This window comes from Bos indicus, chromosome 15 (genome assembly GCF_029378745.1).
Source record: "Bos indicus isolate NIAB-ARS_2022 breed Sahiwal x Tharparkar chromosome 15, NIAB-ARS_B.indTharparkar_mat_pri_1.0, whole genome shotgun sequence".
Taxonomy (NCBI): domain Eukaryota; kingdom Metazoa; phylum Chordata; class Mammalia; order Artiodactyla; family Bovidae; genus Bos; species Bos indicus.
Window position 1 is genome coordinate 81229140 of NC_091774.1, and position 17378 is coordinate 81246517.

Below are 17378 nucleotides of genomic sequence, written 5' to 3' on the forward strand. Positions count from 1 at the left end.
ACTCAGCAAAAACAAGACTGGGAGCTGACTGTGGTTCAGTTCATGAACTCCTTATTGCCAAATTCAGATTTAAATTGAAGAAAGTAGGGAAAATCACTACACCATTCAGGTATGACCTAAATCAAATCCCTAACGATTATACAGTGGAAGTGGGAAATAGAATCAAGGGATTGGATCTGATAAATAGAGTGCCTGAAGAACTATGGATGGAGGTTCATGACATTGTACAGGAGACAGGGATCAAGACCATCTCCAAGAAAAAGAAATGCAAAAAGGCAAAATGTCTGTCTGAGGAGGCCTTACAAATAGCTATGAAAAGAAGGGAAGTGGAAAGCAAAGGAGAAAAGGAAAGATATACTTATTTGAATGCAGAGTTCCAGTGAATAGCAACTAGAGCTAAGAAGGCTTTCCTCAGTGATCATTGCAAAGAAATAGAGGAAAACAACAGAATGGGAAAGACTAGAGATCTCTTCAAGAAAATTGGAGATACCGAGGGAATATTTCATGCAAAGATGGGCTCGATAAAGGACAGAAACCGTATGGACCTAACAGAGGCAGAAGATGTTAAGAAGAGGTGGCAAGAATACACAGAAGAACTGTACAAAAAAGATCATCATGACCCAGATAATGACGATAGTATGATCACTGACCTAGAGCCAGACATCCTGGAATGTGAAGTCAAGTGGGCCTTAGAAAACATCACTACGAACAAAGCTAGTGGAGGTGATAGAATTCCAGTTGAGCTCTTAAAAATCCTAAAAAATGATGCTGGGAAAGTGCTTCACTCAATATTCCAGCAAGTTTGGAAAACTCAGCAGGGGCCACAGGACCAGAAAAGGTCAGTTTTCATTCCAATCCCAAAGAAAGGCAATGCCAAAGAATGCTCAAACTACCGCACAATTGCACTCATGTCACACGCTAGTAAAGTAATGCTCAAAATTCTCCAAGAACCATGAACTTCCAAATGTTCAAGCTGGATCTAGAAAAGGCAGAGGAACCAGAGATCACATTGCCAACATCCTCTGGATCATCAAAAAAGCAAGAGAGTTCCAGAAAAACATCTACTTCTGCTTTATTGACTATGCCAAAGCCTTTGACTGTATGGATCACAATAAACTGTGGAAAATTCTGAAACAGATGGGAATACCAGACCACCTGACCTGCCTCTTGAGAAACCTGTATGCAGGTCAGGAAGCAACAGTTAGAACTGGACATGGAAAAACAGACTGGTTCCAAATAGGAAAAGGAGTACGTCAAGGCTGTATATTGTCACCCTGCTTACTTAACTTATATGCAGAGTACATCATGAGAAACGCTGGACTGGAAGAAACACAAGCTGGAATCAAGATTGCCGGGAGAAATATCAATAACCTCAAATATGCAGATGACACCACCCTTATGGCAGAAAGTGAAGAGAAACTCAAAAGCCTCTTGATGAAAGTGAAAGTGGAGAGTCAAAAAGTTGGCTTAAAGCTCAACATTCAGAAAATGAAGATCATGGCATCTGGTCCCATCACTTCGTGGGAAATAGATGGGGAAACAATGGAAACAGCGTCAGACTTTATTTTTGGGGGCTCCAAAATCACTTCAGATGGTGACTGCAGCCATGAAATTAAAAGACGCTTCTCCTTGGAAGGAAAGTTATGACCAACCTAGATAGCATATTCAAAAGCAGAGACATTACTTAGCCAACAAAGGTTCATCTAGTCAAGGCTATGGCTTTTCCTGTGGTCATGTATGGATGTGAGAGTTGGACTGTGAAGAAGGCTGAGCGCCGAAGAATTGATGCTTTTGAACTGTGGTGTTGGAGAAGACTCTTGAGAGTCCCTTGGACTGCAAGGAGATCCAATCAGTCCATTCTGAAGGAGATCAGCCCTGGGATTTCTTTGGAAGGAATGATGCTAAAGCTGAAACTCCAGTACTTTGGCCACCTCATGCGAAGAGTTGACTCACTGGAAAAGACTCTGATGCTGGGAGGGATTGGGGGCAGGAGGAGAAGGGGATGACAGAGGATGAGATGGCTGGATGGCATCACTGACTTGATGGATGTGAGTCTGGGTGAACTCTGGGAGTTGGTGATGGACAGGGAGGCCTGGCGTGGTGTGATTCATGGGGTCACAAAGAGTCAGACCCGACTGAGCAACTGAACTGAACTGAAAAATCACTGCAGATGGTGACTGCAGCCATGAAATTAAAAGATGCTTGCTCCTTGGAAGAAAAGTTATGACCAACCTAGACAGCTTATTAAAAAGCAGAGACATTACTTTTCCAACAAAGGTCCATCTAGTCAAGACTATGTTTTTTCCAATAGTCATGTATGGATTCGCGAGTTGGACTATAAAGAAAGCTGAATGCCGAAGAATTGATGCCTTTGAACTGTGTTGTTGGAGAAGACTCTTCAGAGTCTTTTGGACTGCAAGGAGATCCAACCAGTCCATCCAAAAGGAGATCAGCCCTGGGTGTTCATTGGAAGGACTGATGCTGAAGCTGAAACTCCAATACTTTGGCCACCTGATGCGAAGAGATGACTCACTTGAAAAGATCCTGATGCTGGGAAAGATTGAGGCAGGAAGAGAAGGGGACTAGAGGATGAGATGGTTGGATGGCGTCATCGACTCAATGGGCATGAGTTTGAGCAAGCTCTGGGAGTTGGTGATGGACAGGGAAGCCTAGTGTGCTGCAGTCCAGGAGGTCGCAAAGTGTCAGACACGACTGAGCGACTGATCTGATTGAATGGAGCTCACCACCCCCACCGCACACACTCAGCCCAGAGGAACCCAGGCTCCCGCATGAGGTCCTGGTGGTTAAGAGCATGAACTTAGGGTCAGGCAGTTGAGGGGTTGGTACTGGTTCCATCATCTACTAACTTTCTTCGTTTGCGATACGGATGCACCGCACACATAACTCATGGGGTCGTTATGAGGATTAAAGGACATAATACACAGAAAATGCCTAGCCCAGAACACTCAGTGAGCTCACGGCAAAAGAAGCAACCCTTCGATCATCATTTGCATCTTGCAGAAAGGACAGCATTGAGAATGTCACAGTAGGGCACGACTGCAGGCTCGCAGGAGCCTGAGGAGCCCCTGCAAGTCCCGCTCTAGACTCCCTGCTCCTTTACGAGCAGAGATCCTGAAACAGGGGGTGGCCAGGGAGGAAGGTGGCTCTGCGACTCTGATCCCAGAAACTGTAGAAAGGAGTCAAGACAGAAAGGCTAAAGGCCAAGGAGACTGACTCAGATGAAAAGCTGAAGTTGTCCCAAGTAGAAGACCCGGAAGTAGAGAGAATTTCACCTGGGATTTGTCCTGCAATGGAGAACGCAGCTGGACACACACACACATGAGCCACACCATTCGGTGACCTTGAGAGTGAGGTGGAGAAAGAGAAAGCATGAGTAGATAAACACACTCAGGGATGTACACAGACATACGAGCATCTCCATAGAGATGTAGAAAATGTGCACACAAGCAACACACAAATACACGCTGACTCACACAGATTTGTGCATATTTACAAGCACAGATTCACATATACACAGACATATACAGGTGTATGAAGACTACTCATGCACACACCAAGACACCCACACACCCGTGTACACAGGTGCCCCAGACAACCTTGAACACACTCCCCGGGCCCCACATAGAGCCACACCCCCAGGAAGTCTCTCTCACTCTCTCTCTCACGACCCAGGGCTCTCTGCCCTCTGAACACCAGTTTGCAGTCTCAGCCTCTCGCCTCTCAAGCTCCAATCCTTCCTGGAGCCCAGCCTGGAATGAAGCTAAGAGCAGGAACACTGTCTGTCTCAGTGACCACAGGACCCGAGAAGATGGAAGAAGCCGGGAGACCCGGGGCTGGAGAGCCAGCCCTGGAGCATTCTGGCTGCACACGGCCTGACTTGGGCCCCGAGCCCCTCAGGGAGCGAGGCAGCTCCCTGCTGAGACCATGGCCCCTCCAGGGAGGGGAGGGAGGCTGGGGACAAGAGAGGGGACGCAGGATGGAGGGCATCGAGGAGGACAGCCTCCCATGAGGATATGGTTGGGGAGCCGTCTCGCAGAGAGCTGGGCCTCGGACTCACCTCCAGGTGGCTGAATTAAATTCTGAACCAAAGCCACCCATTCCAGTCCATTTTAGTTCAGGGATTCCTAAAATGTCAGTGTTCACTCTTAGCATCTCCTGCTTGACCACATCCAATTTACCTTGCTTCGTGGACCTAACATCCCAGGTTCCTGTGCAATATTGTCCTTTACGGCACCGGACTTTATCTCCACCTCCAGGCTCATCCACAACTGAGCCATGTTTCCACGTGGGCCCAGCCTCTTCGTTCTTTATGAACTATTCCCCACAGGCATATTGGGCACCTCCCAACCTGGGGGCTCTTCTTCCAGTGTCCTATCCTTTTGCCTTTTCATATTGTTCATGGGGTTCTCAAGGCAGTAATACCGGAGTGGCCTGCCATCCCTTCTCCAGTGGACCACGTTTTGTCCGAACTCTCCGCCATGGCCCGTCCGTGTTGGGTGGCCCTACACGGCATGGCTCAGAGCTTCATTGAGTTAGACAAGGCTGTGGTCCATGTGATCATTTTGCTTAGCATATTGTGATTGGAGTTTTCATTCTGGAATCTTTGGGTTTGTAGTTCTCCCTTCTTCTGTCTGCCTTCTGTCAGATAAGGATAAGAGGCTTGTGCAACCATCCTGACGGGAGAGACCGGCTGTGGCAAACACTCGGTCTTGCTCTGGAGGGCAGGGCCATGCCCAGTATATTTTTAATCCAATTGTTTTCTATGAAGTCCTACAAGAATTTCTAGGACTAACACACAAAAAAAGACATCCTTTTTGTCATAAGGGATTGGAACGCAAAAGTAGGAAGTCAAGAGATATCTGGAGTAACAGGTAAATTTGGCCTTGGTGTGCAGAGTGAAGCAGGGCAAAGGCTAACAGAGTTTGCCAAGAGAACGCACTGGTCGTAGCAAACACCCTCTTCCAACAACACAAGAGAAGACTCTACACATGGACATCACCAGATGGTCAATACCGAAATCAGATTGATTGTATTCTCTGCAGCTGAAGATGGAGAAGCTCTATACAGTCAGCAAAAAGCAAGACTTGGAACTGACTGTGGCTCAGATCACGAGGTCCTTATTGCTAAATTCAGACTTAAATTGAGGAAAGTAGGGAAAGCAACTAGGCCATTCAGGTATGACCTAAATGAAATCCCTTATGATTATACAGTGGAGGTGACAAATAGATTCAAGGGATTCTGTCTGGCACACACAGTGCCTGAAGAACTACAAACAGAAGTTTGTAACGTTGGACAGGAGGCAGTGACCAAAACCATCACAAGGAAACAGACGTTCACGACTGCAAAGTGGTTGCCTGAAGAGGCTTTACAAATAGCTGTGGGAAGAAGAGAGCAGGAGGGAAAGGAGAAAGGGGAAGATCTCCCCAGTGAATGCAGAGTTCCAGAGAACAGCAGGGGGAGAGAAGAAGGCCTTCCTCAAGGATGAGTGCAAAGAAATAGAGGCAGACAACAGCATGGGGAAGACTAGAGTTCCCCTAAGAAAACTGGAGATACCAGGCAGCATCTCATGTAAGGACGGGCACAATAAAGGGCAGAAACAGCAAGGACCTAGCAGAAGAGGATTATTAAGAGGTGGCAAGAATACACAGAACTGTACAAAGAGATCTTAATGGGCCGAATAATCACAACACTAGAGCCAGACATCCTGGAGTGTGAACTCAGGTGGGCCTTAGGAAGCATCACTACAGAGTTAGTGGAGGTGATGGAATTCCAGCTGAGCTGCGTAAAATTCTAAACGATGATGCTGTTAAAGTGCTTCACTCAATACACCAGCAAATTTGGAAAACTCAGCAGTGCCCACAGGACTGGAAAAGGTCAGTTTTCATTCCAGTCCCAAAGGAAGGCAATGCCAAAGAATATTTAAACCATACAATTATGCTCATTTCATATACTGGCAAGGCAATGCACAAAATCCTTCAAGCTAGGCTTCAGCAGTACATGAACTGAGAACTTCCAAGTGCATAAGTTTGACTCAGAAAAGGCAGAGGAGCCAGAGATCAAATTGCCAACATCCGTCGGATCGTAGAGAAAGCAAGGGAATTCCAGGAAAAAAATGTACTCCTGCCTCATTGACTATGCTAAAGCCTTGACTGCATGGATCACAGTAAACTGGGAAATTCTTAAAGTGAGGGGAATATCAGAGCCCCTGACCTGCCTCATGAGAAATCTGAATTCAGGTCAGGAAGCAACAGTTAGAACTGGACATGGAACAACAGTTCAATTCAGTCACTCAGTCATGTCTGACTCTTTGCGAACCCATGGACTGCAGCACGCCAGGCCTCCCTGTCCATCACCAACTCCAGGAGTCCACCCAAACCCATGTCCATTGAGTCGGTGATGCCATCCAACCATGTCATCCTCTGTCACCCACTTCTCTGCCTGCCCTCAATCTTTCCCAGCAAAGGCAGAATGAGAGCTTCCAAGATTCTCCATCCCAGAGGACTCCTCCAAAGTGGGCAGTGAGGAGACAACAGTCAGGAGATGCTGTGAGAATGTGGCTTTATGATGCGGAGAGGCAGGGGGGCCGGGGTCAGGGGCAGGGTCTCCCGCCTCTGGCTTAGTAGGAACAAATGAAGGGCAGCCGCCTTTTGCACGGAGCTCGTCGCCAGTGACCCCCTGCAGGCAGAAAGCACAGTGCTGTCAGTCCACCTGAGTGTGGCCTGAGTCCCCAGTGCCCCACCAGGCACCTCTCATCTGACCTTTGCTGGCCAAGCCGAGGGCCGTATGTCTCCCCATGTCCCAGCTAGCCACAATCACTGATCTCTTCTCTTGCAGAGACAGTGTGCTAAGGGCTTCCTATGGACTGTCCTTCCATCCTCACAGTGATGCCAGGAGGTCAGGGCTGCCAGCACTCCCACTTCACAGATGGGGAAAACTGAGGCTCGGGGGAGTGATAACCTGCCCTGATCTCAGCAGACAAGCAGTGAATGGAGCCAGATGTGGACCTCGGCCATCTGAGCAGCCCGTGTGGTCTTCGCCCCTGTTCTAAACTCCCGCACATCGGGCAGCCGTGATGTTGGGAGCTGGGGAGTCATCTGTCAGCTGGCCCTAGTTCCCACATCTTTCCCGTGTCCCTCGGCCACACTTCACATTCCCGAGTGTCCCTCCTGTCTGTCCCACACTCTCTCCTTGCCACCGTCCCGTCAGAGGAAGGGAAGGAGCCTCGCTGAGTCTGGAGGACACAGAGCCCCCAGCCCATCCAGGACCCCTCACTGTGGCTCTGAGGATCCCTGCACCTCAGCCCTGCTCACACACAGGGTGCAGTTCTCTAGTGGGGGAGGCTGTGTGAGGGGAGGCGTGTCTGTGCAGCTCACAGGGGCGTGTGTGCGAGACCATACCCCCACCTTGTCCGGGCGCCTGGCCCCCTCACCTCTGGTGCACAGGGCCACACAACGGCCTCTCCCAAATGTAGGTTGCCACCTGGCCCAGTATGTAAAATTCCAAGAACTCCCATCAGTCCAGCGATATGTCCTCCACAGGCACTAGAGAAGAGAGAGGCTGGGTCAGAGGGCGGAGGTCCAGGAAGACAGGTGCTGGGGCTCCTGAAAGTCCCCTGAGCATCCCTTCTGGACGTCTATAATCTCCTCTCACTGTGTCACCTGGATAGGACCCCACCGTACAGACCCACCCCCAACGGTTTACAGGTAATGACAAGGAAGAGCAAACATCGCTTCCAGCTCTCACGCAGAGCAGGCTTCTCAAACTTCACTGAGCAGACACATCTCCTGGCGATCTGGTGGAAATGTGGATTCTGATCCAGGACGTCTGGGGTGCGGCCCAGGATCCTGTATTTCAACAAGCTACCGGGTGATGCTGATACTCTGGTCCCGGGACCACAGCTGAGAGCACTTACTCAGGCACAGCCCCCAGGGTCACTCTGAGAGAAGGACCCCCTCAGAGATGAGGACACCGAAATACGGAGGCAGGCATTCAGCCACTAAGGGACCAAGCTGGGTGTGAACTCTTGTCTCCTGACTCCAGTGACGGACTGGTAGACATTTCACAGCCAGCTCTGGTGGAGAGTGTGAGGCAGACGAAAGAAAGAACCCTGTTTATGATAACTGTCCATTTCTCTGTGCAAACGCACCCACCAGGGCAGATTTCAAGCTGCAAGCGTGAAGCCACTGAACACGGGTGAGGAGGAGAAGCGCTCAGTCATCACGTCTCCTACGTCAGCACAAGCCGGCTTCCGGGGCCAGGATGAGGCTCGGTGGGGGCAGGTGGTGCCTTGAGGCGCTCAGAAACGCCCGAGCCCCGGGCCTTCCCTGGTGGTCCAGTGGTGAAGAAGCTGCCTGCCCTTGCAGGGGCCGTGGGTTCAATCCCTGGTCCTGGAAGACCCCACGTGTCGCAGAGCACCCACTCGCGCTCCCACTGCTGAGTGGGGCTCTCGATTCTGTGTGCCCCAACAAGCAAAGCCACCTCAATAAGAAACCCATGCCCCACAGCCAGAGGGTGCCCCAACCACACCTAGAGAAAGCCCGTGTGTGGGCAAATATGAATACAAGAAAAAGGCTTTTAAAAGATAGGGGATTGACTTCCCAGTATTAAACCAACCTTTTTATAAAGGACAGAAAGAAAGAGCTTCTTCTCTCTGGACATTGGCGCCTCACTTACCCAACCTCTGATGAAGCCTCCGATCCAAACCTGTGCTTCATTGATCCTCGTGGCCAAGCTCTGAACCTGAAGGTTGAATTTCAAACTGTGGATGGAGGCGAGGTTGCCTCGGTAGCACTTCCTGCAGACTCTCTGCAGAGAGAACAGGCGGGAGAGAAAATTCACTGTTTTCATGTTAAGTTCCTGAGTCTCCAGGACAGACCCCACATCCATTTGCAAATCAGAAATCAGGTATCTACTGCTCCCCCTGAATCCCATCTCTTGTGCCTTTCTTTGGGCTTCCCTGGTGGCTCAGCTGGTAAACAATCCGCCTGCAATGCTGGACCTGGGTTTGATCCCTGGGTTAGGAAGATCCCCTGCAGAAGGAAATGGCAACCCACTGCAGTATTCTTGCCTGGAAAATCCCATGGACAGGTGACCCTGGTAGGCTACAGTCATGGGGTGGTAAAGAATCAGATAGGACTAAGCAACTGCACTTTCTTTAATTCACTTTCTTTTCTGATGCATATTAGGCTAAGAGAACCACTAGTCTAAATAATAAGAAACAGAACATTGAATCCAATCCTGTCTCTCCATCCCAGGTCCCCCGTAGCAGCCTCGCTGCCATATACCTGAGCTTTCTTAAACTTCTTTGGGGTCCCCACCAGCCTGTAGCGGCAGCTCTTGCACTCAGGACTGCCTGGAAGTTGCACTGTCTCCTCTTCCTTGGGACACTGCACGTCCTCATCTAAGTCATCTGGGTCTGAGGCCCCCTCATCATCGTGGGTGTCCTCGGCTTCCTCTCTTCCCGACTCAAGCACCTCACCACTCAGGGCCAGCTCTCCTTCCTGCCCCCCTGAGCCTTCAGCATCCTGGCTCAGGTCTGCCTGTGTCTCCGGACTGCCCACATGGGGGGCATCATTCTCTGCAAAGAAGAAACAACCCGCCATCAGACCAGGTACCACCTTCCTCCAGGACCACGGACAGCGCTCATGGCTCCACCCAGTCTTCCTAGGGACCCCATCTGCAACCAAAGACGGGAAGGATCCCTTAAGGGTTGGATGACCCAGAACTCTTGGATCACACACACAAATGCATGAGAACCTGATCCCAGCTGACACCACGTGCGAGTAATTTGGGAGTGAGAGATGTGAGAAGCCCTCATCTTCACAGGGGGTGTTTTTCCTTGGAAAGGAGCCCTGGGGGAATGTTCAGGTCACAGCTCTGGGTCCGGGAGAAATCTAACTAGAGAGGGGCTGGGGCAACTGAACAGTGGGCTGTGGCCCTGGACCTACCAGAACAAAAAATGATGCAAGAAAGATGAGCGGAAGATGAATGAGAAGGGAAGGGGAGCACTCACCCAGATAGAGAGCAGAAACTGTCCCCAGCAGCAGAAGGAGCAGGAGCAGGCAGCCTTTCATGTTCCTACAGTCGTCTTATGACAGACACACAGCTCCACGTTCCCTCCTGGGGTCTTCCCTTGTGTCTGCACGGCGCCTGGAACACAGTGGAGAGGCAGGGTCTGCTCAACTGGTAGATTAAAGGGCAAAGTAGAGAGCTTCCTTGTCTCCCAGCGAACAGAACCCGAGCTGGAGAATCAGGGGAAGAACAGGGGGTTGTCAGCCCAAGTCCCTTTTCCTGAGAGAACATCACTGCTCCCTGGGACAGAGCTCAGCTCAGACCAGCATTCCTGCAAGAACAAGCGTGCTCACCTTCAGGGCCAGAGTCAGACACACTGGGGAAGAAGGGTGAGGACAGGGGTCATTAAGGTGCACAGGACCGGAGTCCCCGCTGGTTCCCATATAAAGCCTGGGTTCTTCCCAGGCCTGGACCTGTCCTCCCGGGGAAACCGAGGGAGTCTTACCTCCTGAGAGTCTGAAGCCTCTGCTCTCAGCCTCTGGCTGTTGGCGCACAGAAGCTGCCCTTATACTGGGCTTTGGGGAAATGGGAAGAGGCCAGGAGGATTGCCCCAGGCTCGGGGGTTGGACAGTGGGGCTGATAAGAGGTTGGCTCAGTCCTCCCACCCTTGGGCCGTGCACTCTGCGGGACGCCAGGGACCTGCCTCCTGTTTGGACATAGATGCCCCAACACCCTAGTAGGCTCCAGAAGCCCCCGTGACTACTGTCCAGACTGAATTTTTATCAGTGCCCCTAAAGGGTGCAGGTCTGTACAATCCTCTTCAGTCCCAGAAGCAGCCTTCCCTGGGTCAGTTTTCCAGCAAATGCCATGGAGGATCCGGGGGGCAGGGAGACCAGGGGGAGGAGGGGGAGGTAAGGGAGGCTCGGCCCTCCTGAGCTCTTGTTGGGCTGTGTGTGCACGCTTCCTGTGCATCACATCCCTGGTTCCTCACCTTCCTCACCTCGGTCCCACGAGGACGTGCGATCAGCCCGACTTCACTGATGTGAAGAATGACTGAGATTCAGAGAGGGCAGGTGACTTGCCAAGGTTGTGTGGGAAGTGGGGGAGCTGGGATTACTAAGCCTTTGAGGCTCAAAACCTTCTCTCCCTCTCTGTGTCTGTCTCTCCCCCTCTTTCCCTTCTTCACTCTCTTCCTGTTTCTCCCTCTCCTCTCTCTCCATCTCTTTCTCATCTTTAAGATGAAAAACGCATGCTCTTTCCTTTATACCGTGGCTCTCGATCAAGGCTCTCAGCCTTTGCACAATTATTGTTGGGAGTCAAATCATTCTTTGATGGGGGTCGGTGGAGGGGTTCTCCTATGTTTTGTAGAAAGTTCAGCACCCTTAAGTCACTCTGATACGTCTCCACACATTTCCAAATGTCCTCAAGAATGCAAAACTGCCTCTCTCAAGTTCACTGACCTAGTTCAGGCCTTGTTGTCCAGCCTAGAGGCAGATCTTCTCATAAGGAAGCAACAGCTGGAGTGGAGACCTTCGTACTGAGTCTTCCCATTCTCTGTGGGCCACGCTTCCCTTCCAATCCACCAGCCCCCATGGTCGGCACAAGAGGCAGCAAATGAGGCACTCAGCTCAGTTGCAGAGTTCAAGGGGACACTAAAGAATTCAGTAGTCAAGATAAATAAACATTTCATGCAATCTTTCTCAAAAGTCAGAATCACTGCGAAAGTACTGTGATGAACAAACATCAAGATATTCATCAATCAAGTTCCAGCCACATTCACTGCAATCCAAGGAGAGGCCAGCAAGGGCTGAGGCTGGATTCTGCCAGAGGTCCCGGCCCTGAACCCGTGGACCCGTCCGGGCGGGGCCTCCACTCTGGGGTAGCCTAGCTGGGCAGTATTTTTGTACCTTGGATTCCAGCCCAGCGCTCAGGGCACCAGTGACAGGTCACCTAGGCTTTCTTGCCTGGCCTCTGCTCTCCCCCGGGCCCTGCAAATGAAGAAGTGTCTGAGAGGCCACTTCTGGGCTGATTACAGAGTAACGGTCTCAGCCGTTATCTCCCGAGGCCAACGGACCCGACCCTCAGCTTATCTACCTGACTTGGGGCTTGGGGGGAATTGGTCAATTCCAGAGAGGGAAAACCTGGTCTTCAGATTTCAAGCTGGAGACTTCCCTTGGAGGAGGAGTGGAGGCCTAGGCACTCCTCCATTATTCTGCCAGTCCTGGGCCCAGGCCAGGGACACCATTTCACACAGCAGTTGGGATGACCAATAACATCGGCTGGTGTTGCAGACCAACGCCATGATATGCTTCTCAAGCGCTGTTTCATGTAAACATCCCTGTTTCACACATTAGGAAACAGCCTATCAGAGAGCTGAAATAAGTTGCCCAAGACCACACGACAAGTCAGAGACAGGCCTTCCGGCTCCTTATCCGCCTGCCTACCCTTGGCCTCCTGTCCCTGGAATCCCATCCCTCTCGCCAGCCTCTCCCCTAGGCTGACCCTGGGCAAAGACATCCCAGTGACTTCAGGGGCCCCCTCGATATCATGATGATGTGGCCCAGTGTGAAACTGGAAACAGCTTTCTAGGCCTTGCCACGAGGCAGGCGGAGTCTTACTTCCCCAACCAAGGATCGGTCCCACACGCCCTGCAGGGGAAGCTCAGAGTCTTAACCATGGGGCTGGAAGTCTGGACATAACATTTCTGGAGCTCCACACCATCCCAACGCTGTGCTTCAGTAAGGCTTTTGTATCCTTATCCTACCCTCTTAGTCTTTACGTTCACCTGAGGGCCTTAGGCACCGCCGTTCTAGTCGACAGATCCATCAGAGAGGGGAAGTGACTTGCCCAAGGCCACACGGCGAGGTCGAAGACGCATGTCTGAGCCTAGTGAGTGACTCCCATGACCTTGCTGTCTTTGATTCGCTCAACTGTTACGCATTAGGTAATGGCGCCTACCTTTTCAGCATCCGGGAAACCCCACCTCTGGAGCTTACCGCGGCATCTCTGTTCGTAGGGGTTTCAGCTCTGCCCCTTGTGTGAGGTCCGTCAGCCCCACATCTCGCAGAGGGCAGTGTGCTGTGTTGTAAAATGCAATCGCCACTCCAGAGTCAGCCACTCGGGTCTCAATATTCCCACCCACAAACCAAGGCTGATGACAGCGCCTACCTCTAATGAGATCCGCTCCAGTAACGCTCCGAGGACAGTGCCAGGCATGTGGGCTCAAGGTAGCCCACATGTCAGGAAACCAGGACCCAGCTGTCTCCCTGGTCAACCAGGAAGGCCCGAGAGTTGTTGAGGGCCCGCCCTGTGTTCAGGATGATGTAAGGAACTCCAGGGACTCTGCTGTAAAGACGCCAGCTGAACTGCCCAGGGCTTAGTTAGCGTCGTTTTGCAGGGGAGGGTGACACGAACCCCACATGTGGGGATATCAGGCCAGCGCTCCTACTGTATTTAAAATGTATCTAAGGATGCGTAAGATGCGGCCTGGCGCCTGCACTGTATCGTAGACTGCGCGGGGAATTGTCCCAGAGGAGACTCACCCTGTGATGGAGCCACGTCAAGACACAGGATCTTTCCAGGAGCCCAAATGCCTCCTTGTTGATTTAACCCCCAAAGATAGAAGTCACACCTCTGCCTCTAACACACCGCCAACAGAAGAGATTTGTGAGGAACGAGATGAAGTCTCCCTGAGCACAAAGTCAGAGCCCAGCACATATTTAATGCTTCATAAACGAGGGACTTTGTTGCTCTTTATGATTAATTCTGGAACAACGAGAAGCAACGCCTCCCCGCACCAGAACACAAAATTCCTGAGGACAGGAGCGAAAGCTCTGCACCGGCACAGGCCTGAACCCGTAAGTTGTGTCAGAAAACCGCCGTCATGGAAATCTAGACAACAGCAGGTACAGCGGACCTCGGTTTGATTTCTTAATTTTTTACCTCACTTTACAAACTTGACTAAGTAGCCTCTCCTATCGGGGCCACACTCAAAATATTAGAGTTCTTAATTTGCTTCTTAAGGCCCTGGGGTGGGACTTCCCTGGTGATCCATTGGCTAAGACTCCAAGCTCCCAAATCAGGGGCTGGGGTTCCATCCCTGGTCAGGCAATTAGATCCCACTTGCTGCCACAAACAGCTTGCGAGACACAGCTACTGAGCACCTGAGCTCTACAGACCAGGGCCACAGCTAGAGAAGCCTTTGAACTCCAAAGAAGACCCAGCACAGCCAAATCAAATGAATAAATAATAAAATAATGTTTAAATGAGGTTATTTATTTGCCTCTAAGACCCTGGGACCTTATGTTCTTCTATGTATTTGAGGAGTTCTGGAGAAAAGGGCTTCACAACGTTGATGTCTCACTTTCTGATCACTGCACCTGCCCCAGCTAAGTGGGTTCAGGACACCCTCCTGCCTCACCTCGGACTGGGACTCCCTCGGCCTCAGCGACGTTGGAATCCTGTGCCCCAAGGTGAGCACAAGAGTAGAGGACTCAGGGCTTCCCTGATGGTCCAGTGGTTACGAGTCTGCCTTGCAAGGCAAGGGACACTGGTTCAGCCCCTGGTCTGGGAAGATCCCACGTCTCATGGGGCAACTGAGCCCCTGAGCTGCAACTGTAGAGCAGTCCTCACTTGCTGCAACTAGAGAAAGCCTGTGCGCAGCACCAAGGACCAGCACAGCGACAAAGAAATGATTTTTTTTTTTTTAAGAAAAAATAAAAGCGTCAGGGACGGTCTCCTGCCTCCCCTCCATGTGTATCCCATGTGATCATGTCCAGGAAGCAGCCAACACTTCCAGCCACGAAATCCTGCTGACTGAAAGGCCACGCTCTGGAGATCCTTGCATCCCTCCACGGGTCACATTCAGATGCTCAGCCTGATGGAAGCAAGGGCCAACGCTGTAAAGAGCAAAATGGAATGGGAACCTGAAAAGTTAGGTCCGTGAATCAAGGCAAATTGGAAGTGGGCAAACAGGAGATGGCAAGAGTGAACACTGACATTCTAGGAATCAGCGAACTAAAATGGACTGGAATGGGTGAATTTAACTCAGATGACCATTATATCTACTACTGAGGGCAAGAATCTATTAGAAGAAATGAAGTAGCCATCATGGTCAACAAAAGAGTCCGAAATGCAGTACTTGGATGCAGTCTCAAAAACAACAGAATGATCTCTGTTCGTTTCCAAGGCAAACCATTCAATATCATGGTAATCCAAGTCTATGTCCCGATTAGTAATGCTGAAGAAGCTGAAGTTGAATGGTTCTATGAAGACCTACAAGACCTTCTAGAACTAACAACCAAAACAGATGTCGTTTTCATTATAGGGGACTGGACCACAAAAGTAAGAAGTCAAAAAAACACCTGGATTAACAGGCAAATTTGGCCTTGATGTACAGAATGAAACAAGGCAAAGACTAAGAGAGTTTTGCCAAGAGAATGCCCTGGTCATAGCAAACACCCTCTTCCAACAACACAAGAGAAGACTCTACACATGGACATCACCAGATGGCCAAAAGTGAAATCAGGTTGATTATATTCTTTGCAGCCAAAGATAGAAAAGCTCTATATAGTCAGCAAAAACAAGACTGGAAGCTGACTGTGGCTCAGATCATGAACTCCTTATTGCCAAATCCAGACTTAAATTGAAGAAAGTAGGGAAAACCACTACACCATTCAGGTATGACCTAAATCAAATCCCTTATGATTATACAGTGGAAGTGAGAAATAGAATCAAGGGATTGGATCTGACAAACAGAGTGCCTGAAGAACTATGGACAGAGGTTCATGACATTGGACAGGAGGCAAGGATCAAACCATCCCCAAGAAAAAGAAATGCAAAAAGGCAAAATGGTTTTCTGAGAAGGCCTTATGAATAGCTGTGAAAAGAAGAGAAGCGAAAGGCAAAGGGGAAAAAGGAAAGCTATATCCATTTGGATGCAGAGAATAGCAAGGAGAGATAAGACGGCCTTCCTCAGTGATCAATGCAAAGAAATAGAGGAAAACAACAGAATGGAAAAGACTAGAGATCTTCAAGAAAATTGGAGATGCCGAGGGAACATTTCATGCAAAGATGGGCACAGTAAAGAAAAACATATGGACCTAACAGAAGCAGAAGATATTAAGAAGAGATGGCAAGAATACACAGAAGAACTGTACAAAAAAGATTTTCATGACCCAGATAATCATGATGGTGTGATCATTCACCTAGAGCCAGACATCCTGGAATGTGAAGTCAAGTGGGCCTTAGAAAGCATCACTACGAACAAAGCTCATGGAGGTGATGGAATTCCAGTTGAGCTATTTCAAATCCTGAAAGATGTTGCTGTGAAAGTGCTGCACTCAATATACCAGCAAATTTGGAAAACTCAGCAGTGGCCACAGGACTGGAAAAGGTCAGTTTTCATTCCAATCCCAAAGACAGGCAATACCAAAGAATGCTCAAACTACCGCATGATTGCACTCATCTCACACGCTAGTAAAGTAATGCTCAAAATTCTCCAAACCAGGCTTCAACAGTATGTGAACTGTGAACTTCCAGATGTTCAAGCTGGATTTAGAAAAGGCAAAGGAACCAGAGATCAAATTGCCAACATCTGTTGGATCATTGAAAAAGCAAGAGAGTTCCAGAAAAACATCTATTTCTGCTTATTGACTATGCCAAAGCCTTGCGTGGAATACAACAAACTGTGGAAAATTCTTAAAAAGATGAGACTACCAGACCACCTGACTTGTCTCTTGAGAAATCTGTATGCAGGTCAGGAAGCAACAGTTAGAACCGGACATGGAACAATAGAAGGGTTCCAAATAGGGAAAGGAGTACGTCAAGGCTGTATATCGTCACCCTGCTTACTTAACTTATATGCAGAGTACATCATGAGAAACACTGGGCTGGGTGAAACACAAGCTGGAATCAAGATTTCTGGGAGAAATATCAATAACCTCAGATATGCAGATGACACCACCCTTATGGCAGAAAGTGAAGAGGAACTAAAGAGCCTCTTGATGAAAGTGAAAGAGGAGAGTGAAAAAGTTGGCTTAAAACTCGACATTCAGAAAACTAAGATCGTGGCATCCAGTCCTGGCACTTCATGGGAAATAGATGGGGAAACAGTGGAAACAGTGTCAGACTTCATTTTTGGGATCTCCAAAATCACTGCAGATGGTGACTGCAGCCATGAAATTAAAAGATACTTGCTCCTTGGAAGGAAAGTTATGACCAACCTAGACAGCTTATTAAAAATCAGAGGCATTACTTTGCCAACAAAGGTCCATCTAGTCAAAGCTATGGTTTTTCCAGTAGTCATGTATGGATGTGAGAGTTGGACTATAAAGAAAGCTGAGTGC

At 49.7% G+C, this 17378-nt stretch overlaps 1 protein-coding gene across 1 annotated transcript; it reads right to left on the reverse strand.

Moving 5' to 3' along the window:
* Nucleotides 1-6563: 6563 nt before the first annotated feature.
* Nucleotides 6564-13645, reverse strand: LOC139187397 (proteoglycan 3-like). Its single transcript, XM_070804281.1, has 6 exons — nucleotides 13575-13645; nucleotides 10034-10170; nucleotides 9306-9598; nucleotides 8695-8826; nucleotides 7451-7562; nucleotides 6564-6696 (listed from the first exon to the last, which is right to left on the reverse strand). Exons 2-6 carry the CDS (start codon nucleotides 10092-10094, stop codon nucleotides 6638-6640), a joined length of 657 nt encoding a protein of 218 aa, XP_070660382.1. The 5' UTR covers nucleotides 10095-10170; nucleotides 13575-13645; the 3' UTR covers nucleotides 6564-6637.
* Nucleotides 13646-17378: the final 3733 nt, after the last annotated feature.